This window comes from Canis lupus, chromosome 35, assembly GCF_003254725.2.
Source record: "Canis lupus dingo isolate Sandy chromosome 35, ASM325472v2, whole genome shotgun sequence".
NCBI classification, from domain to species: domain Eukaryota; kingdom Metazoa; phylum Chordata; class Mammalia; order Carnivora; family Canidae; genus Canis; species Canis lupus.
In genome coordinates this window covers 23,718,149-23,741,096 of record NC_064277.1, presented here as the reverse complement: position 1 = coordinate 23,741,096, position 22,948 = coordinate 23,718,149, and the positions used below count along the sequence as shown (strand labels likewise).

At 41.7% G+C, this 22,948-nt stretch overlaps 1 protein-coding gene across 2 annotated transcripts in view; it reads right to left on the bottom strand.

The window, feature by feature from the left end:
* Positions 1-14,008, bottom strand: part of SCGN (secretagogin, EF-hand calcium binding protein) — a 35,886-nt gene extending 21,878 nt beyond the window's left edge. The window contains exons 1-6 of one of the 2 annotated variants that reach the window (XM_025442730.3): positions 13,747-14,008; positions 12,857-12,927; positions 8,172-8,264; positions 4,767-4,802; positions 1,598-1,654; positions 1,104-1,181 (exon numbers count right to left, since the gene is read on the bottom strand). In XM_025442730.3, coding sequence (XP_025298515.1) covers positions 1,104-1,181; positions 1,598-1,654; positions 4,767-4,802; positions 8,172-8,264; positions 12,857-12,927; positions 13,747-13,828 — 417 coding nt within the window. In that variant the 5' untranslated portion in view covers positions 13,829-14,008. Of the gene's footprint in view, positions 1-1,103; positions 1,182-1,597; positions 1,655-4,766; positions 4,857-8,171; positions 8,265-12,856; positions 12,928-13,746 lie in introns of both variants that reach the window. The other variant, XM_025442729.3, reaches the window with a different exon arrangement.
* Positions 14,009-22,948: the final 8,940 nt, after the last annotated feature.

Sequence of the window (22,948 nt, the reverse complement as noted above, 5' to 3'; positions counted from 1 at the left end):
ACCATGTTTGGAAACATCACCTAAAGGCCTCAATGGATCAATCTAGCGGCACACATTTTATGGGAATATACCACCTCTTCTCAGTGGTATGTGTTCCTTACTGTGCACCAGGAAGCTCAGTAACATGAATCTAAGTAAGAACTCTTCATGTAATATAGATAACAATCCTACAAGTAATTAAGCCTTCACTGGCAATTTCCTTGCTTCCTAATTGAGAAAACTATGGAATCTGATTGGAATGGAGCAAATGTGTGGGGATAGGAAGGTGCTCGGAGATGAAAGGCAGGGAAGCCAGGTTGTTGACAGGTTTGATGGGTACCAGGAAAGATGCATCATGTTACAAGCTGAAACAGAAGGTGAGATTGAAGTTGCCAGAGGCAACTTCTCCCACGCCACCATTTTTCAGGGACCTGTGACACCAAAATAATCTCAGGGTCATTCAGGACATGGATGCCATGAGGGGCAAGCAAAATAATGACAAGGACCACAGCAAGTGCCACAATAAAAGCTAATTCATATTATGTCCCAGACACCTACCAAGTGCTTCATATGCATCAGCTCTCTTTGCCTTCATGGTAATTAGGTCCTATTAATCTCCCATTTTATGAATGAAGTAAGTAAAATTGAGAGGCTTTGACAATCTCCCAAGGTCACAGCTAAGAAGTGGCAGAGGGAGGACACACATCTGTCTATCTGACTCTCAATTGCTCTAAATCAACACACTAAATGAAAAGAACTGTCCACTGTGGTAAAAATGGCTCCCATGTGCTTGGTCCTGATTGTTTAGGTTTCTGACTGTCCATGGTTTACCATTTTCCGTGTGACTTCAAGTAGCATTGAGGTCATTGGCTTGCTGCCTGGTAACCTAATATCACCTGGACTTGCCAGGTCTCCCCAAGGACAAGTGAACAGCTTTTCCTCTCAAACACATGCAGTCTCATCCTCAGAGAGGAGCTAAAGTAGCTCAATTTTAGCCAATGTTTTGAGAGTTGAGTTTCTCTTGGATTCATTTGATCTACAGATGCTCTGTGCCACTGTTTCTGGACCCTGGGGAGGCAGCAAGGTAGCTGCCCTCATGGAGATCACTTTGCTCAGTTACTTACCATGATGCCAGTATATTCTTCTAGCTTAGCCTCAGAAATGCCCTTTTTGTGGTGGAGGAAGAGGTCTCGAAGGAAATTCTGTGACATCAAGAGAAGAGCCACATCTTATATGGGAGCAAATAAACCACAAAGACCTCAAGAGGCCTTATCTAAGGATTATGTTCATTTTTTAAAAGGAGAATATAAAATCCTTTTAGCAAGTAATAAAACCAAGAATGGAGGGCTGTCATTATTTGAAGAGAGCTCATAGAACCCAGAGAATACCTCCAGGCATGAAAAAAGTGTCAAAAACTGTCATTTATGTGTCTCTCCTAGAGAGAGCAACATTACCTGTACTTTCTAAACATTTTAAATACAAATACATTTTTTAAAGTAACAAATTCAAATCCATGTTTCTTGGGCCTACAGAAATTAAATTCATGATCCATGTACATCAGGTTCCCCAGTGATGAATAAGTCCCCTCCACCCAGTAAGAGTTTCCAGCAACACTTACAAGCAACTCAGCCGCTGATATAAAGCCACTGCTGTCAGAATCATATTTGCGCCAAATCTGAAATATATGAAAGCCATGCATCCATTTATTAATCCATTAACCATGTAAACAAGCACAAACCCGAAGAGGTAATGTAGGACTGACACTGAAGTCTCTCCTAGGTAATCTGCGGACTCTTGAGAATGCAGCCTGCAGCTTTATTCCAAGATTGTACACAGGTAGACAGGAGACAAATCCTAGAGCCCATGCAAAGGTGGGAGGAGTCAAATTAAGGCACCTGCATAAAACTAAAGCCCCAAATAGCAATAACCTTAATGAAAGGGTGAACCCCTCTAAAATAAACTGCTGCCAAAAGGCCCTAAGGAATCTTCCTTGTGTGGCCTTGGCTCTGGGTAAAGGGAATAAAACATCTTGGGTAATTCCTAGTGACAAGACAACCCTTCCATTGGTTTAGGAGCAGCATTCATATGGCTGAAGATACCGTTACTAACTGGAAGACAGAACAACTGAACATTTTTATTTTTATTTATTTATTTTTAAAGATTTTATTTATTCATGAGAGAGAGAGAGAAAGGCAGAGACACAGGCAGAGGGAGAAGCAGGCTCCATGCAGGGAGCCCAACGTGGGACTCGATCCCGGCGGCGCTAAACTGCTGAGCCACCCAGGCTGCCCAACTGAACATTTTTATGCAGACTCTAAACTGCTTTCTTTAATGAGTGTTTTTTGGATTATTGCATGTATAAGCCCTAATATTTTGGCAAGTTCTCAGACTCCTGTACAAAAGGAAAAAGTAAGGGCACCTGGGTTGCTTATTTGGTTATGCATTTGACTCTTGGCTTCAGCTCAGGTGTTGATCTCGGGATTCTAAGTTCAAGCCCGGCTTGGGGCTCCATGCTAGGTATAGAAACTACTTTTTTAAAAAGAAAAGAAAGAAAAAGTAGCACTAAGTTGTTTTCTTTAACTGACAGATTTTCTGTAGATGTAGAATGGGTTAGCTGAGTCACCAACTAGAGGGACCTTAATTCTAGACCTGGGTCAGCCAGCCCTGCCTGAGCACCCTGCAGGGATAGTGAGGGTACTAATGGGCCGTGAGAAGGTTGAGAAACCTTATGCCTTATAGTCCCTGAGTTCAGCCAGACTTATAAAATCGATTAGTTAAGTATAAATTATATTTGAACTTTTATGATGTGAGTAAACCAAAATTAAGAATGAGAATTTCAAAACCATTTTCCATGCTTTTTTGTCTCCTGCTCTTCTCCAAAATGTTTCCATCTACATTATCTTATAATTTTGCTACAACTGAGCCGGCCATTGGAAACCCAAAGATTTTTATGTGAATAATGTGCATGTCTATCCTTAAAGAATGGAAGCAAAATACAAAGATTTCCAAGCAAACAAAACAGAGTTAGTCTTGCCATGTGTGTCATAGAAATATGATGGAAAGAGATATACCTGGGGTAGGTTTAGAAGAAACTGACAAAATAGAAGGGATGGGGCAAATGAAATAAAATTAAAAGAAAAACAAAAAGACAGGAAAGCTCCACAGTGCCCTTTCCTTTTTCCAATTCCTCCTAACTTGGAGGTTATATTTTCTATACACTAGGGCAATCTGTTTATTCTTTACATTTAAAATTTTCTGAGAACAGGGACGCCTGGGTGGCTCAGTGGTTGAGCGTCTGCCTCCAACTCAGGTCATGATCCCAGAGTTCCAGCATTGAGTCCCATATAGGGTTCCCCCACAGGGAGATCTGCTTCTCCCTCTTCCTATGTCTCTGCCTCTTTCCGTGTGTCTCTCAGGAATAAATAAGTTTAAAAATATTTTTCTGAGAATATTTTTAAGCACCATTAAAATGATTTTGAAATATTACTTAAAATATTTTATAAATAATTATGATTCTGTACACAATTAGAAAATATAAAAGTACAAAGAATATGAAAATCAACTGAAATCTTACTACTTGAAAGCAATAAGTATTTATCTGATGTGTATTTACCTGTGGTCTAATTTATGTAGGTGTTAGGGTGAACCATTTTTTAAACAATGTTAAGATCATAATGCACACACAACTTTGCATCTTAACATTACAACACATTTCCTGTAAATATAAACATTTCTGATTATACCCTTAAGATAGATGCCTGGAGCAGTAGAATTATTAAGTCAGAGGGTAAAGATATTTTTAACTTTGGATAATGACATTTTAAAGGATCCTGATTACATTTTTGCAAAATTGATCACCAAAAAATTGTTGCAGTATGCATGCCTACCAAGAGATCAACAGATCAATCTCTGTGCTTTCTTGCTGGCACCACATATTTTGTTGATCCTCTTAAAATCCTTACCACTTTGGCAAAAAATTAGTTGTTTTAAATTTACATTTCTTGGCCACTAGCATACTTTTTTTGTCTACTCAGATCTCTTCCATGAATGCGTATGCTTGCTCAATTTTATGACTTCCACTTGGCCGGAAGTAAATACAGTCATGCAAAAGGGTACTAAGCTATTATATCCTAAATGGGGACTTGGTAACTGTTTCAGGAGCAGGGCCCCAGAAACAAGAACTTGTCTGGATGCTCTGACTTTCTTGGTCCTCTTTGGCCAACAGACAATAACACATAGAGGCTGAAAGAGATGCTGAGGAGCCACTGCTTCTGCCTTCAGCTTTTTCTTAAGCACAGTGATGGCAAACAGAAGGCCTTCTGGCTGGTTCAGCACCCTAGTGAGTTACATTTTCATGGTATTACATCTTCCAAACTAGATTTAGCTGCCAAGATATAAAAACAAGTAGTTTCACATAGAGTCTAGATGTCCAGACAGCAACTTGCTGAAGCTTCCCTGGTTTCTCTGCTTTGGATGGGGCATCTGCTCTCTGGACTCCCCAGCTGACCCCCATCATATTCCTCCATGTTGGCCTGCCTATTTGTTGTCTAGGCCTCCTCTAGTCCAGGCTGAAAGACTTTGTCAGCTCAGAAGCAGCCTAGGGCAGCACACAGAACAAAGTGCGGCTTGGAGCCCACGTTCTGGCCCATCACCAAGGGCTTCTTTGCTTGGTCTTCTCCTCTGTGGGTTTGGGGACTGGGCAGGAGTGGTGGCCACCACAGTTGGTGGCTGCTGAGATCCTGGCCTCTTCTCAGCTCCCATTCTCCATAAATACACAAACACTTAACCTGCATGAACTCCACGCTGCTGTCCAAGGGGGTTTCCTGACGAAAGAACAGAAGGAAATTTTCATCCTCAGACAAGAACGTGTTGGCAAGCTAAAGAAACAGAGAGAAGTAGCAGTCAGTGACACTGGCCAGTGCTCCCTGGGTAGAAGACACAGTGGGACATATTATAGGCCAGGAAGGTTTGGATTCCTCAGGACCAAGAGCTCAGATTACAGTTCTGTGCCCTTGGCCATCATTTTCGATTCATTGATTCTTTCAAACAGCATTGCATCCATAGTAGGTATGAAATATAGTGGGTATCTGCCTTCCACAAGTTTACGATCTAAAAACCATAATCCTAATTTTAATAATAAATTTGCCAGTGCTTAATATGTTCTAGGCAGTATTTTTAGACTCTCCTGTATTAAAATAATTTAACTCTGTAATATAATAGAAAATTAAAATAGCAAATAATTCTTTAATGTGCCACGAATTGTTCTAAATTCTTATGTATGCTTCCTCACTTCATCTTAACCACAACCTATAGAGTACACAACACATCATCATTATTATTTATTAGTTAAGGAAACTGGAACTTGCCTTAGTTATGTGGCTAGTAAGTGGTGGCACCAGGACTACGGCTGTACTTTTAAGTTTTATGCTGTGCTGGTGAAATGCTATACGCATGTTCACTTCACTGCCACACAGACAGACAGGAGTGATTGCTGTCTGTGTCTTGAGTTTTGGCTATTTTCTTCTTTTTCATTATCAGTGTCTCTATGATGCTACAATAGTTGGTCCATGAGTGATCAATTCAATCATTCCACCTTCTATTTGAGCACCAGTTCTACTGATTTACGTCACTTCTCCCATGAGTAAAGGTGACATTTGCTTCTGCATGATTATAATTCTCACCTCAGTACCATAGGCATATTGGGCTGGGTTCATCCTATCCTATGTACTGCAGTGTTACTGTCTTGAGTTGTCCCCCATAAACAGTGGCCATTCCTTCTGTCCCTGGGCACTCTCAGCATCTTGTGCACTGCCACAGTGAGTCCAGGCAGATGCTGTTGGTGGCATGTAGGCATGATGAACCCACACTCCTGTTCACTCCTCTAGTTGGATATGGGTCTGCTCAAGGACATAATCGTATGAACGATTGCAATCATATTTTGAATATCATATATCGAGTAGCTACTATGTGGCAGGCACTGGAAATGTGCTTTTTATTAATGATCTCATTAAATTCTCATACCATTCCTACTGGTAGGTATAAATACCCCCTTTTATTCATGGAGCAGGACAGTGCAGTGTGTGTCCATGATAGTCTTTAGAGTGGACCCAGACTCCTTCTCCATTGCTCATGTATTATTTGATCTGGCAAAATTTAATTGATCTCTCTGTGCTTCAGTTTTCTCACTTGTAAAATGGGGATAATAATATTTATATCCTGGTGCCTTTTATGTGAAGGCTAAAAGTAAAATGAGGCACTACTTATGAACTGTTGAGCAAAATTCCTGGTACAAATGAAACCTTCAGTAAATGCTAACACCATGTTGACGAAGAGCCTGAACCAGAGGCTCAGGGGGAAGTAACTTGGCCAAGGTCTTATGTTCATGGCATGGACTTGGTGCTTCCCCTGCCCCTTCTTGCCCCGCCCCCAGTTGTACCCATCTGGGCTCTAAGGTCAGATGGAATTGGCAACTGCTCTTCCGAATGAAGTGGTTTTTCACATGGGGTAGCACAGGGCAAGAGACCAAATTAAGACATGATTCACTGGTCCTCAGCCTTTAGAACCCAGTCTGTCTTCAGCTTTGGACAGAGGAACTCCGGACAAATCAAATGCCCGAATAAGCCCCAAGCTTGGCTTTGGCTGTCAGTTGCAATTCCTGCCACATCTTAATTGTGCTAGAATATCTAAAATGCGTCCAGGTGGGCTGAGGATTTTTGTCTCAACGACCTGTGATTGGAGTGAGATAGTTAATGGTATAACAGGAGGAGGTAGAGGAGACCCCGCTACTCCTAAAGCTCACAGACTCTAGAGGTTTAAGGGACCTGGGACTAACGTAACCCAATACCAACAGCTTGTGTACAAACACCACTTCAATTATGCTCACTTGTAGGACTGCATGGATGTCAAAGTTGTTGCCAGGTTTCCAAGTGCTTCAAGACAGTCTGTCTGTTGTCAGTAAGATAACACCATCATTTTCAGACATTTACCATGTTTCACTTTATTCTTTACTAAGTCAACATATGTTTACTGGGCACCATTAACTGTTCCACTCTGTTCTGAGGGCTGGAGAATGCAGTAGTGAACATGCAGTCATGAATACTTTGGCATTTCTAGCTTGAGGCTTGCACTTACTTTTCCTTTAATGGAGATGCAGATAGCTTTACGTCAATTCTACTATAGCTGTTGGTTACATATATAATTTTTGCCGTGGAGTGAAAATTTTGGAGACAACCACACTCATACATCTTAGTTTTCTGAAAAAGCTGCTTGCCGGTGAACATGTCTACTTTTATAAGGAAACATTATCTTGCCCTCTTATCATAACTTTCTGAAGAAAATGGTACTATTTTTATCAATAATATTGTCTATCCAAGTATGGCAGCATGGAGAGACTAGCTCTTCAAGTTTCAGGTAATATATCTAGTGGGTGGTTTTGACTATAAAATAGTTTTTAAAATGAGCTTATTTTTATGTAGAAATGCATAACTAGATAGCATGAGCCCATGGAGTCCTATCTAAAAGTAGGGTCGCAGTTAAGCCAGAGCCTTTTACTGGCCATGCAGTGCATGTGAAATAGGGATGACATTCCATGTCTGTCCCCTCTTACAGTGTTGGGGATCCAATATCATAATATGTATGGAAGTCCTTTCTAAACTAGAAACACTTTGGAGCTGAAAGGAAAAACGGTGAGGGAGGTTACAGATAGAGGGCTTGTGGCACTGCATGCTCAATGGCCTTCCTTGCTCTTTTAGACTCTGTACATGTGGGGTGAGCTGAAGTGAGGATGGTTGCTCTCTGTTTTGTTTCAAATGATCTCCAGGGCTAGATCTCTCCAGCCTCTGCTGGGAGCTGATTCAGAAGTTTCAACTCATTTATTGTCATTCAGTTTTTCCTTTTACCCAGGTTGGATTTGAACAGCACACAGCAAAGAGACAAATATTGGATCAAGTAACTGCAAAGCCTCCAGTATATCAATTCCTCAGTTATAAAATAACTATAAATATTGCTTGACCTAAAGAAAATGATATGAGTTGCTAAGCAGATGAAAAGGAGAGGTGATTACTAAATGCTGTGTAGGCCAGAAGCATGGCAGAGAGTTCTAACTTCCCAATCAGATTAAGATTTGCATTATCTTTGGAGAGAAATGACAGCCCGAATAGGTTTGGTCAGGAAAGGGACATCAGGAAAGGTACCTCTTTCATCTGTACACGACCATCTCTAGAGACATCCAGGGAAGCCGTGAATTGCTGTTTCATCCTCTGGACATTTTCTTCCAAGGCTGCATCCTACAATAGGCCAGGCAGAACCACAATAAAGCCAGTGGGATTCCAAAAATGTAGTCAGGATATCAAATATTCAGCCCATAGAGCCTTGATAATTATGCTAATCTAACCCAGAAAGCAGGTTACTTAGACATTTAAAGCAAGCCTACCATGTTGAACAAGGGAGAACAGTGGTGAAGATTTCTTGAGCAAACCACTACTGATCAGAATCCTGACCAGGTAATATCCACAGCTAGTGAGTGCCTAAAACATGAATGAAGGAAGAGAAGCTGAAAGACTAGTCTAAGGGGCCTCAGACTGATGGGACCCAATACCATTAGCTTGTGTACAAACAACACCTCCATTAAGCTCATTTGCAAGACTCCAAGTTCTCTTCCCAAGAACTCAGAGATTTTTGTGCTGTTTCTAAGTGAAAAGCCTGGCTCTTCTAGGCCGTCAGTTTGCCGTCACTCATTCCCTTAATCTTCTCCTTGGACCCACTGAGGAAAAAATAACTAGAAGGGGAAAAAAGTAATAGAGTTGTTGTTGAATTACCAAACACGCTGTGTCTCACTTCCATGTACAAGCTTTTCTACATACTAATGTGTTCTTCATCAGTGGATTGCAGAGTTAATACAAAGAAATATGACATAAATAATCAACAGTGGAGAATGAATTCTGATGAAAGAGTTATGAGGCAGAAGCACTCTCCAACAGTGCCAGTCCCAAGACTCCAGACCCCATCAGCCATGCTAAATTCAGTCTCCTTAATACTATCCCTATGATCCCACAGTATCCTTGCCAACCAAGCTTCCTTAGAAGACACTTGACTACATATAGAGAGATCAGTGTCTCTAGTCTTGGCACCTTGGGTGTGTGTGTTTGGATTTGAGTGTATGGGTTGCTGTACGTGCACCATACAAAAAAAAAAAAAATGATGGAGATCACTCCACAAGGTGAGTCTTCACTTTAAATTTCTGGTTGAGGGGATCCCTGGGTGGCTCAGCGGTTTGGTGCCTGCCTTTGGCCCAGGGCATGATCCTGGAGTCCCGGGATCGAGTCCCACGTCGGGCTCCTTGCATGGAGTCTGCTTCTCCCTCTGCCTGTGTCTCTGCCTCTCTCTCTCTCTCTCTCTCTCTTTCTCTCTCTCTGTCTATCATGAATGAATAAATAAATACATCTTAAAAAAATAAATTTCTGGTTGGCTTTCTAGATTAAGAGATAGCAATCATTTCTGTGTCTCTGAAATATAGTATCTGTGGAATGAATAAATGGTGCGTTATGGTGGGGTAGGCTTTCCCAAAGGAAGATAGCTACTAACATAGGCTATATTGGTGGAAAATTAAATTTCAAAATAAATATAAAGCCAAAGAATCTATAACCAGCTTCTATGTGCTGCCTTTAGTTTGAAGCCACAGAATCTTGACTTTTGTCCTCTAACCCCAAAGGCAACGACTCTCTCTTGGACCTAAAGCAACAGAGCCTAGGGAATGCCTCAGTTGTAATTTCCCATCAGCACTACCCTGCCCACCTTCTCTGAGACTCTAGGCCCATCATCTCTGAAGCATTGAAGGAGGCCCAAGATGTGCTACAATCTGTACAGGAAGGATGTATACACAGCCCGAGAAGGTGATGCTCTGCTATGCACTGACTATATCCAGACTTAGTTCAGAGGCCAGTTCTGAGCACTTGAAAGAAAAGGCAAGGGGCTGAGGGAAAGGGTGAATAACAGGAACAACAGGAAGATCACCCAATGGTTCCATTAAGTCTGTCCCCTCAGAGGACTCAAGAAGCAGGGAATCACACACAGGTTGGTTGCTCTCCAAGGTTGACTAGCAGCACCTCACTGTTGGCAATCTTAAAATTCTTCCAAGGTCTCGGTGACCTGCTAATCAGGGAGGAAAGTAGAGCTATTCAGGCCTCTGAAGAACTGCTTGCCAATCCTAAACACCAGGCCCTATCATGGAGGCCTCCCGGCACTGCTTCTGTACTCACTGGGGTATCACTAATTAAAAGATGTCACAAATGGTGACTATCACTCAGTTTGAAGGACTTCCACTTGGGAAGTCCCGCCCCCTTATTAAGGAGATGCTTAGGGCCTACTCCTTTCTTGCCAGGGGAAAAAAAACAGAATTAGGAATAGTTTCCTTAATCATGGTTGTCTGGGTAACATGGAGGGCCCAGCACAGGTTCCTATAACCACACTCCCCAGGATAATGTCTCAGCATTTTGAAACAGAATAATGGCAGATGGTGACATTTTTGGACAATGGCTTATACAACTTATCTGGCCTTGAAAGCTCTCTCCCCAGCTAAGCACTGAGAAGAAAATTTATAGAAGCCCCCTCCCCTACCTCTTATAGGCAGTCACTGTTCCTGGAGGGATAGAGGGTGAAAGAGATGCAAATTGGCTTAGGGTGATTTAAAAATGCAAGATCCTAGGCAGACACCAAATGTATTGAAATTCCTAGGGGATGGGACACACAGGTGCACAGGACACTGGTGACTCACTTATCTCCTTTCCTGCAAGGTGACTCACTTGTCTACGCCTGCCCCTATATGAGAGGCTAAGTCCCCAGGCTGGCTCTGAGGGAGGGAAGATAAGAGCTGCACAGCTGCAAGAGAGGTACCCCTCTGCTCCATCACTAATGACTCTAAAATTAGCCAAATCCCCAGAAGAAGATGGCTCATTGTGTCCTTGACTCAGAGCAGACCCTTGCACTTTAGTGGCCTCACCCCCACCTCACAATGGAAAATAAGACCTTCCTAGCTTCAGCAGTGACAGCAATTTTTCTCCTTTCCTATAAACCACTAAAGCAAGGAGCTTCGAAAAAGTGTGAAGTTCTAAGTCTCTGGGAGTTTGGATTTTTTGACCATCCAGTTTATCCCAAGACTTTGGATGTTTCTGCCTTCATCTATTTGTTTTCTCCAATACTCCTGCCATGCTTGACAAAACAGCATCTGACTCATGGGTTCCGGAATGTCATGATCCCTTGTGCTTATAGCAGTAAGTAGGAGCAAGGCGGAGACAGAGAGAAACTGAGAGACAGAGATAGAGGAAGTTAAGGGAAATAAGGAGAAGAGAAAAGAGAAACTGATAAAAGACAAGAAATGAGAGGCAAAAAAAGATGAGACAGATATGAAAAAAGAAAAAAGGAAAAGAAAAGACAGGGAGAAGAGGGATAAGAGAGCTTTGAGAGATGGGCTGCACATAGAAGGAGAAACAAGGAAATGGGAGAGACAAACATGGAAAGATATATAAGACAGAGAGATGAGAGGCAGAGAGGTCAGAAAGTCAAGAGCTGATGGAAGATAGGGGCCAAGAATCAGAATGAGAAAAAGAAATAGAAAAATGAGACAGACATCAAAAGAATAGAAGAGGCAGAGAGAGAGAGAGAAAGAGGGAGAGATTTATATATACACAGACAGACAAAGAGAGATGGGGGTCTCTCTAGCTGTTAGAGGCAGATGGCAGACTCTTATGTTCTGAGCTGACTAACCACCCCACCACCAACAACCCTGAAACACCCTCCCAAAGTGTGCCTTGGTGTATAGAGAGCCTTGTTCCCTTGTTGGGCTCCTACATGAAAGTGCAATGCACTTTGTTCTTCTGTGTAAACGGCTGTATCTAAGGATAAGTGATCTCCAGGATTCATTTTATTTTTTATTTTATTATTATTATTTTTAAAGATTTTATTTATCTATTCATGAGAGACACACACAGAGAGAGAGAGAGAGAGAGAGAGAGAGACAGGCAGAGGGAGAAGCAGACTCCATGCAAGGAGCCCGACGTGGGACTCGATCCTGGGTCTCCAGGATCACATCCTGGGCTGAAGGTGGCGCTAAACTGCTGAGCCACCTGGGTTTCCCTCCATGATTAATTTTAAATGCTACTTACTGCCTCCAGAGCTATTCCTCTTACCATGCATCCCATGATGGAGACTTTACTGGGCTCTCCCATCCCTAGCCTGGTGTGTCTTCGTATGAGTTTTTCCTCTGCTTTGGGATCTTCAAAAATTAGTCGCTATCTCTCAAGGCCAGATTTACCACCAGGGAGGGACATGGGTAGGATAGATTGGTTTACATTTATTATACCTGGGCTCAGGGTATATCGATTATTTTCTGGTTTGTCATTTCCTAAGAAATCTATAACCTCTTCTAATAAGATGAATAATAGAAAATGATTTTTAAATGGTCTATTTGTAGTCTGCTATCAAAGGAGTATCAAATGCACTAAATGCTCAGAACCTCAGAGCACTTAACATCTTTTCCACTTTTCTGAACAAAGTGATCTTGCCTTATCTTCATGTCTAAATCCATTAGCAGAGGCATAACCAAGGAGACATTCTAAACAGAGCTGTTTGAACTTATAGGTAGGATCTCTTGAGTGGATGACAGATGTTACACTAAAAGTCAGTGACCATCAAGTCTAATACTACCTTTTATAGAACCTGCCTCAATTCCTCCATGTTGCTAGGAGATGGAGAAAAATTACACACAGGCAAGGAAGAAAAGAGGTCAGATGGGATTAATAGGTACAAATCAACACAAGACCTAGATGCTTCTTGTATTTTGCTAAAGGCAGATAAATTAATGCTTAGTAGCACAAATACTTACATCAGTGCCCAATGTCGTCAACATGTGGTGAAAGAAAGCATCAAGTTCCTTCTCTTCTATGTAACCTTTTTCTAAATGCAACAAGAGATGCATAAGTGATAGTCACTTACATAGAATACCATGTGACATTAACTGTTTATCTAAATTGTTTTGAGTCTCATAATCTATAAAATCTCCATGAATACTATTCTTTACTATTCCAATAACTAAGTGCTAGCATTTAACTCTCAGAGACATGGATTTGAATAGTAAACACATATTCAAGAGTAAATGCTCTACGCTGGGTTTATATTGAATATTTGGAAAAGAAAAGCTATTCAATACATAGATTTTAATCCACAGACAGACATGAATCTTAGAAGAGAATCCAACCCAAGCCTTTGGAAGCTTGGAAAAATTTAACAAATGTGATTCTTGAATCATAGTTTGCAGAGTCAAAACACGGTTGTTGAATTATTACTAAAGATAAAGCACACCTTAAGTGGTTCCATTTTCTTTTCAAGTAGTATTTTGGGTGTGGGTGTGGGTTCTCTTTGAGGAGCACACTTAGGGAGAGCTGACTTCAATAGCTGCCTGTCGGTCACAAGCCTCAAATACATGTGATGATCTATGTCATATATGGCATATCATTTTACACACACACACACACACACACACACACATTGAGAGGTGGACCAAGTCTCCCCCCCACCTTGAATTTACACAGACATCTAGAGCTGTAACTGCAGGATACCCACATCCACTTGGTCTGGTATACTGCATTGACGACGCTGGAAGACAACTTTCCCTGCGAGGAAGGACGGAAGGGAAGGGGAAACTCCAGGTCCTTTCAGAGGGGCTGGGCTGGAGCCACGTCTACACCTGAATGTGCCGGTGGCTTGTTCACTTACCATCCGCGTCAAAGCGCTGCCAGACCCGCCAGAAGCCGGCGGCGTCCAAGCACCCCTGAGGCTGGTCGCGGGCGCTGTCCATGGTGCTAATCGAGGACGCGTAGGCACCCGCCAGCGAGGAACGCCTGGGAACTTGGATAGCGGCTCCTTCCTGACTCCCTCGCCCGCTTCTTTGCTCTCTGGTTTGCTTTGAACACCTGTCTGCGGGGGCGGGGGCGGCTGGCCAGGCGGCGAGGGGTGGCGCCTTGGCGTCGCTACAGTCCCTAAGCCCCGACCGCAGAGCCCGCCCCGCCCCTGCAGGCGCGCAGGTTCCCGCCCCGCTCCGCCGGGGGCACCCCACGGGGCTCTCATCTGCCTCTACGCTGTGGGAGTCTGGGGAGCAAGGGGGGGTCCTGGGGCCTCCATGGCTAACTGCCTTTGCCCTTTAACTTGTTTGCCAAACTCAGAGAAAACAATACTCCTTACATTTGACTGAACACCCAAACTTGTGCCCCAAGGGGTTTTCTAGAGAGAGCTCTTGAAATTAAACAAAATTAAACAAAGTGTCGGAAGAGTTGTCCATGTTAGGGCCCTTTGGATCTGATGACTTAGAAATACAGTGTGTGGGGAGGGTGGAGGTAGGTGGAGAAGGATGATACTGGTAGTGATACGAGATTACCAGTAAGCAAGGAGACCTTCTACAGCAATTATTGATCCCTGAATATTTAGGGCATGCATATTGTTAATGCTATAATGCACCATAAGGACTTGCAACTAAATAGGGATTCTGCAAGGAGCTATGGTTTAATGCAGGGCATGGGAATGTTGAGGGAAATCTAAACCATGCCATGCATTGTCAGCTTCATGCTGGGTGGAAACTACTTAGGATTCTCTACTCTCTACCCCACTCTCTGTCTCTTAAAAAACTTTAAAGTTTCTTGATAACTTTTTCAAGTTTTTTTTTTTTTTTTTTTTAACGCACATATATATAAGCCATCTAAGTTACAGTAGTAAAAAGAACATGACCCTCCTGGTCAGACAGTCCTGAGTTAGGCTCCCAGCTCCATTACTTGCTAGCTTTGTAACGTAGGCCATTAGTTTCCATCTGAGACTCTGTTTTCTCATCTATAAAATGAGGATTATAATTCTACATTGGAGGATTACTGTGAGGATCAGAGTCACTCAAGGAGTGCATGATATAACTGCGGTGGTCTTATAGAGGAGAAGGGGTTGACGGCATGATTTTTAAAAATGATTTAGAGAAAAAAGGAACATGAGAAACTGTGACAGCCAAGAGCAGTCTAAGAAGACACCATAATTAACTATAATATTATACCTTGGTTAGGGTCCTGGAACAGAAAAAGGACGTTATGCAAAACTAAGAAAATTTGAACAGATTTTGGTTAATAATAATTTTAAAAAATGATTTAGAAGCAAACAGCTCTGGGTTGAGGGTCCAGCTTTGCCTCTTACTAGCTATGATGTTGGCCAAGTTACTCAGAGGAAACCTCATTTTCTTCGCCTATAAAATGGAGATAGTTGTAAAAATTCTTTGTCATAAAGGTAAAATGAAAAATACATATAAACTTCTTAGCACAGTAAACACTCAGTGTAGATTAGCTACTAGAATGATAAATCTCCATACTACACATTTAGACGACGGTGAAAAAACTTCAGGATTTTTGAGTAATCATCACTTCTGGAGAAGGTGTTGGGTACCAATATTGGAGAATATAGCAGGATGAGAGGATAAGGGGCTCAGTGTCCATAATTATATGTGGCCCTGGGTAATTACAGATACAATGTCACACATCAGTGTGAAAGAGTAATCTGTATAACTCACCAAGTTGGTGATGGATCTTGTTTTCTGACAAATAATGGAAATAAAAGGAAAAAGGGCAAACGTCCAAAGTAATAATCAATGTCTAATATAGAGGGGTGTTTAAAATAATCAATGGTAAGTCTCTATGATGGGCTTTGCTGTGGACACAGCAAAATCTTAAGTTTGAAGCCTAATCTCCCCCCCTCTTTCTCTCTCTCTCTCTTTCTCTCTCACACACACACACACACATTGCTGAGAACATAAGAGCAATTTACAAAAAAAGCAAGTAAGAAAAGTGTGCATATAGTATGACCCAATTCTGTAAAATAAAACACATTTTTCCACACATGGGGAAAAAAGGAAAGATATACACTAATGATATAAATTATGTTATCTCTAGAATGGGGAAGAGGGAGACTCATGGGTGGTTTAAACTGGCTTTAATTTTGCTATTTGTAATTCTACTTTAGAACTTTCTATGGTAAGCATATAATGCAAAGTATTATAACTTTTTAAAGATTTTTTTTAATCTTTAAATACTTTTTTTAAATCTAAGGGAAGGAGAAAAGAAGTATAGCTACAAGAACTGCTGTTCTTCTTGGAACTGGTGAACAAATGGAATTCAATGGAAACAATTTCCAGGAGCCTGGCATGTGGAGCTCAGTGGGGAATTGTAATTTCCAGATGATAATTTTTTATTTTCTTCCATCGTGACACTAGGTAAATCATGTTCAGGTCCCTTGCATTCTCTCAGAGATTTACTTAGGGGGAAAACCATCCCAACCCTTGACAAAGAAGAGAGACATTGAGAAAGGTATTTATTATTATTATTATTATTATTTTAGTTCTTTGAAAAAATTAGTAATATTTATAAACCTCCAATAAGACTGCATAAAAAGAAGATTTGAACCACCAATATCTGGTATGAAATAGGAGATAACATTACAGATCCTGCAGCCTTTAACAAGATAATAAGAGAATACTATGAACAACTTTATAGTCATAACTTTAATAAGGAAAATCTGTTGTATTTACTCATATTTCTACTGTTTTAATTGTACTTTCTTCTTTTTATTTATTTATTTTTTTATTGGAGTTCAATTTGCCAACATTTAGCGTAACACCCAGTGTTCATCCCGCCAAGTGCCCCCCTCAGTGCCCATCACCCAGTCACCCCAACCCCTCACCCACTTCCCCTTCCACTACCCCTTGTTCATTTCCCAGAGTTAGGTGTCTCTCATGTTTTGTCACCCTCACTGATATTTTCACTCATTTTCTCTCCTTTCCCTTTATTCCCTTTCACTAATTTTTATATTCTCCAAATGAATGAGACCATAAAACACTGGATCAGGGGGTGGTGCCTGGGTGGCTCAGTCAGTTAAGCCTCTGCTTTCGGCTTAGATTGTGATCCTAAAGTCCTGGGATTAGGCCTCATGTCAGGATCCCTGCTCAGTGGGGAGTCTGCTTCTCCCTCTCCCTCTGCCTGTTCCCCTGTTCATGCTCACTCTTTCACTGTCTCTCAAATAAATAAACAAAATCTTAAAAAAAAATACTGGATTATCAGGAATCACCTATAAGATTGTCTCACTGCAGAAGTTCTCCTACTTAGAAGTGGAGTGAGGGGAGTCGGGGTGGAAGAACCAAAGGTGATTTATCTGAGACCTTCACCGTCCAACCAGAAAACTCAGAGTAAAGCAAATACAAAGTAGCTAGAATCAACCTGAAATAAATTATGCAATTTATGGATTAATTTAGACCCTTCCACAGAGACTTTAATTTAAATTGTCTAGAACAGGGATCCCTGGGTGGAGCAGTGGTTTAGCGCCTGCCTTTGGCCCAGGGTGCGATCCTGGAGACCCGGGATCGAATCCCACATCGGGCTCCCTGCATGGAGCCTGCTTCTCCCTCTGCCTATGTCTCTGCCTCTCTCTCTCTCTGTGTGACTATCACAAATAAATAAAATTTAAAAAATAAAAAAAATAAATTGTCTAGAACAAAGACTCTTCACTGATTTTTTTAAAGCTCCCCTAGGAATTATATTAGAACCACTGACTAGCCCTTTGTTATATATTTTGGTCATTTTATGATTTGGATATGGCTTCTCTGAAGGACAATATGGAAAAGGAAATACTCCTCAGAATTTATACTTCTAGATCACTGGTAAGTTTTACTAGTGGCTGAGACTGGGTCTATGCAATGTGTTGTTTTTCTTTTTTAATCCCTGCTGATTTCATTTTTTTTCCTGTAGTCATTTCCTGCTTTTCTCATTAGCATAGCTAATTGATGGTTAGTTGTACAAGAAACATCAGTGGCCTATAATTTGAAGCATTGCTAATTAACTGTGATGCATGCATTCAACTCTGAGTTAGAATATCTGCATCTTTTTACAAATTCAGAATGAAATTTCTATCTGGAAATATAAACACTGCTTTCTTTGGCATTATCGTCCAATATTTATTGAATATAAAATATTCAATATTTATTGACTTCGAACATGGTGGGCCCCTCATAGTCTATATAGTAGACCTTAGAATTTAAAGAGATTGTTTTGGTTTAATGGCACACCAGCTCCTAAGGATAAAGGAACTGAACAGTCATGAGGGCAATTTTGTAGGATGGAAGTGTTAAAAAACTGGCAGTGCTTTACAACCACATAAGTAATAAATGTCAACAAACTGTACACTTGAGGAGGGTGAATATTATGTTATGTTGATGATATGTCCGTATAGCTATTAAAAAATCCACTCCCCTCACAGTTAAAAAAATTGCTCCTTATCATTAGTCCTGACTGTTTCTCTGTTCTCTGAGGATATAAGTTAGCCATGTCAGGATGTGGTATTAACCTTTTCTCACAAGTGGTCTGGGTTTATAGAGCTTTTAAAAATGACTGATTTACTCCTAGCTTGTCCGTAAGGAAAATACTGCCTGTTGAAAGAGCCCTTTGAGCCTGGGAACTGACTTTCATTCAAGAAATCAATTTGGCTCAATTCTCTAAATAGTTATCGATTGCGCACCAAATGTCAGGTACTGAGCAGTACTTGCAAGCAGCATGGGGTAGTGGCTGGCAGTGAGGCCAGTACCAAGCTGACATAGATGACTTGAAGTTTGGGGCCCAGGGACTAAGGTCTCAAGGAGGAGTAACCCAGAAAAGTACACATGGGGTACAAGAATTACTCATTGATGAATTTTTTGCAAAAACATGAATTCTTTCAATTTAATAGAATATATAGTCAGTGATTGATTGATTGATTGATTTACTTATTTATTTTTGCCTAAAACAGCATTAATACAAGTGAACTTTCAAATAATAAAGTATAAGATCCAGGTGAATTATTTAAAACAATGAACCTTTTGCTATGAAACAGTGATCATTGAAACATTTTTTTGTCCTTCTGGGCTCTCTTAGAACTCATTTTCAGCTCCGGCTGCCTGTTGCCAGCTATTTCTGTTCTCAGCACTGAATGCGTCATGCCTGCTGTTCTAGCTACTGCTCCCTTTGAAGATGATACTGTTTTCACTACCTTCCAGCAAAGGTCTGCCTGGTTTGCCTCAGAGTTCACCCAAATGAAACTTGGCAGTGGAGGTACATCCTATCTTTTCATCTGGACTGTGGCTTTTCCATGATGGTCTATTGCTAGATAACCACTCTCAAAAGTAGAGAACAGCAGTTATTTACTTGCTTAAAATTCTGCAAGTTGGCCTTGGGCTTGGCAAAGGATGCTTATTGCTGCTACTGGTGGCATCACCTTGAATGGCCCAAAGAGTAGTCCCCTGTGTGAGGCTGGCAGGTACTACTGCCTGTTGGCCAGGAGCTCAGCTGGGGCAGTCTGCAGGGATGCCTCAAGTTCTTCTCCACATGGCTCACTTGAGGTTCTCATGGAAGCTGGATGCCAAGAGGGAGCATCCTAAGAGACCAATACACCACTGCAGATCTCCTAAGGCCTAGCCTCAGAAGTTATGCTGCATCACTATGGCATAAACAGGGTGCAAGGCCAGCCTAGACCCAGCCTTCAAAGGGAAGGCTTCATAAAACATTAAAAGTCACCTTTAACACTCTACAATGATCTTTCTAACTCTCAAAAAAAGTCTGTTTTTTAAAAAAATAAATTCCTATTTTTGTCTTGTGGATTCTCTTTCTTTTAAAATATTTACATATTTCTGACATCTTTAAGTCCCCTTTGGATTGCTTCATTATCACTGGTGGTGAGCTTACTTGCTGCTTTGTGATTTTTGCCTGTGAGCTCATCTTCACGGGAGTCATGTGCAAGCCCCCAGCTGGTGGAGACTACCCTAGAGGATTTGCAATCTGGCCTCTGCCAGCTGTTTGTAGCTTCCTCTTCTTCTTTTTTTAAAGATTTTATTTATTTATTCATGAGAGATACAGAGAGGCAGAGACACAAGCAGAGGGAGAAGCAGGTTCCCTGTGGAGAGCCTGACACAGGACTTGATCCCAGGATCCTGGGATCACAACCTAAGCCAAAGGCAGATGCTCAACCACTGAGCCACCCAGGTGCCCCTGTTTGCAGCTTCTTTACAGATTTAGAATGATACCTAAACCACTGTAGTGAAGTAATTTGAAAAGCTAACAATGGTGTCTTCTTGGATTGGAAGAAAGTCATCCCATTAGGATGAGGAAAACAGTGACACTAACAGTTCTGTTAAATAATGCCACAGCCACTGTCTGTATTTTAGGTGGCCAACATTTTTCTCAGTTTGCCACTTATCTTTTTTCTCATGGTCACACATGACACACAGCAGTTTTTATGGTATTAAGGGTTGGAGTTGTCAAAGTTGTCTTTCGTGTCTTCCAGTTTGGTGAGAAAGGAAGATTTTAATCATTCTGATTAGTCTCATTAGGGTCTTCACTACTCCATCACCTGCTAGTATACTAATTCTACTAGGTTTGTGATTGTTAATTCTTCAATTTTTTTTTTTTTGGCCATGGTCATTCCTATATTACATGACATAAACAAGGGCTAGAATGTATTTCCCAAAGAGAAGCACCATGGGCACATCCCTTTTTCTCTAGAAAAGAACCAAATCATGAAATCAGAGCTACTGCTATCTAGTGGGACACTTTAGCTAACAAATGGTATACTCCTCTTCCCATGTTCCCTCAGGTGATTCTTTAATCTCTGTTTCTGGCACACTCCTCACTAGGCAGACAGTGTAGGGGAGGCTATGGGCAAGAGGAAACTTCTGTTGGAAGTCTTTCTAGGACTCCTGCTACTACCCATAGGGAAAGGGTGCAGTTCACTTTGTATAGAACTTAGATTGAATGACAAAATTGGTCCTTTTCATTCAGCTATAGATGTGCACAGCTCACCAGGATCATAGGACCCAGGAGTTAAAAGCCACAGGTCCAGAGAAACAAGCACCTTTTATTGCCAATCATTGTTCTCTGAGCTTAATGCCTTCCAGGACTCATCCAAGGGCAGCAACATATTCAAAGAGCTTAACATGTCCATACTCTAGCCCCTATGGCTGGCTTAGGATTCACTGACTCATGTCTCTGAGTACAGTTTGCTCTGCTCTGAATGCATATGGCCCTCTGGCCCCCAGACCATGGTCCCAGGCTCCATATTTCTGTGACTTTCTCTTTCAGGAGTCGGAAAACTTTGTAAAGGACAGATAGTAAATATCTTGGGCTTTCAGAGTCCCTGGGTGATTCAGTTGGTTTAGTGTCTGCCTTTGGCTCAAGTCATGATCTCAGGGTCCTGAGATAGAGCCCCACATGGGGCTCCCTGCTCAGTGAGGAGCCTGCTTCTCCCTCTCCCTCTGCACTCTCCTCTCTCATGCTCTCTCACTCTCTCTCACTCTCAAATAAATGAATAAATTCTTAAAAAAAAAGAAAAAATATTTTAGGCTTTCTGGACCCATAGATCTCTATTGCAACCACAAACTGTCATAGACAATATCTAAACTAGTGGATGTTGCCAGACTTTGGCTGATGGGCAATAGTTTGCCGACCCCTTTTCCAGATAATTTGGAGAAAGAATTTGGTTCTTTGGGTCAGAGGTTCACTCCTGATCCAGTCATTTAGTGTAAAAGATTTGGAGTTGCCCCTTTGGGTGCCTGGGCTAGGAGGAAAGATGGACCTTTCTAGCAGGGCAGCCCAATTTTGTTCTCTGTGAATGGGGCAGAGGGAATTTGCATATCTCGCTTCCAGACTTCAGTATGATTATGGATGAAGAAACTCCTAGTTACTCTGAGCATGCTGGGCCCACATTAAACTCCACAAGAAAATGAAGCAGACCCAATTCTGAAATGCCTGGATGCCCATAATAGTGGCACAGACGCAGGCATGCAGATGTCCACAGATGGTGACAGGACCACAGCACTGGTCCACAGAGCTGCCATACTGCAGCATAGGCTCTGAGCCCCTGGCCAGTCAATGCCTCCAAGAGTGCAGCCTAAGGATTGAAGTCCCTGTTGCAGGAATAGTGTTACTGTTTTCTTGTGTCATGCCCTCTGGTGTAACCTAGGCACACACCATTTAAAGTTCTACTTTAATAAAATATCTCTGCACAGCTCCAACCAGCATCATCCTGAAGCCAGGGTTGGCATGGAATGAGCTGGGGCTTGGGCATGGACTGTGGGCATCTGGTGTGCTCCCTCGCTGGTAATAAAAAGCAGCACTTTTACGTACTGACACATCAAAACCTCCCTTTTGTACATATCTACATTTTGAGGACACAGCAGAATCCGTATAGAGTCAGAGAAGAAAAAAACAAGTGTGGTGTGGAAAAGTGCAGTCTCCATCCCGGAATGTGAAGCAAAATCCCACAAATTGCCATTGCCTGGTGGCCAAAGCCTGGTGTGTATCCCACAGGAGGGACGTGGGAACCACGAAATAGTCACCAAACCCAGATATCTGAAGAGGAACTTTGGAAGAGAGCTAAAAGGACTTGGATGAATTTTAGGGAAGATTAAAGTTCTTTATACAATGGGAGGTAGTTAGCAGAAGACTACTCAGAGGAGCTCACTGGTTAAACACTTGAGTGATTATGCTCTCTTCCTGATTCTAATTGAAGAGCTACTTATTCTACATTTGCTCTGTCAGTTCTCTGTAAGGCTTTGAGAAGATGCAGAATCAAGGGGGTAGGAAAAAGGAACCACATATGCTGAGGACCTATGGAGTGTTGGATGTTTCCCTCAATTATCTCTTGAACCCCTGGAACAGTCCTGAGAAGTAGATTTTGGTATTCTTACTCTTTAAGATGAGCAAGCCAGGACTACAAGCGTTTTGAGTAACTTCCCCAAAATAACTGTCAGTGTAGCAGAGCCGTTGCTCCCAGCCAGTTTTTCTAAAGCCAAAACTTACTGCCTTTCCACTAAAATAGAGGTTCTCCATTCCATCAGACCCAAGGTTTCTTCTTCTTCTTCTTTTTTTTTAAGATT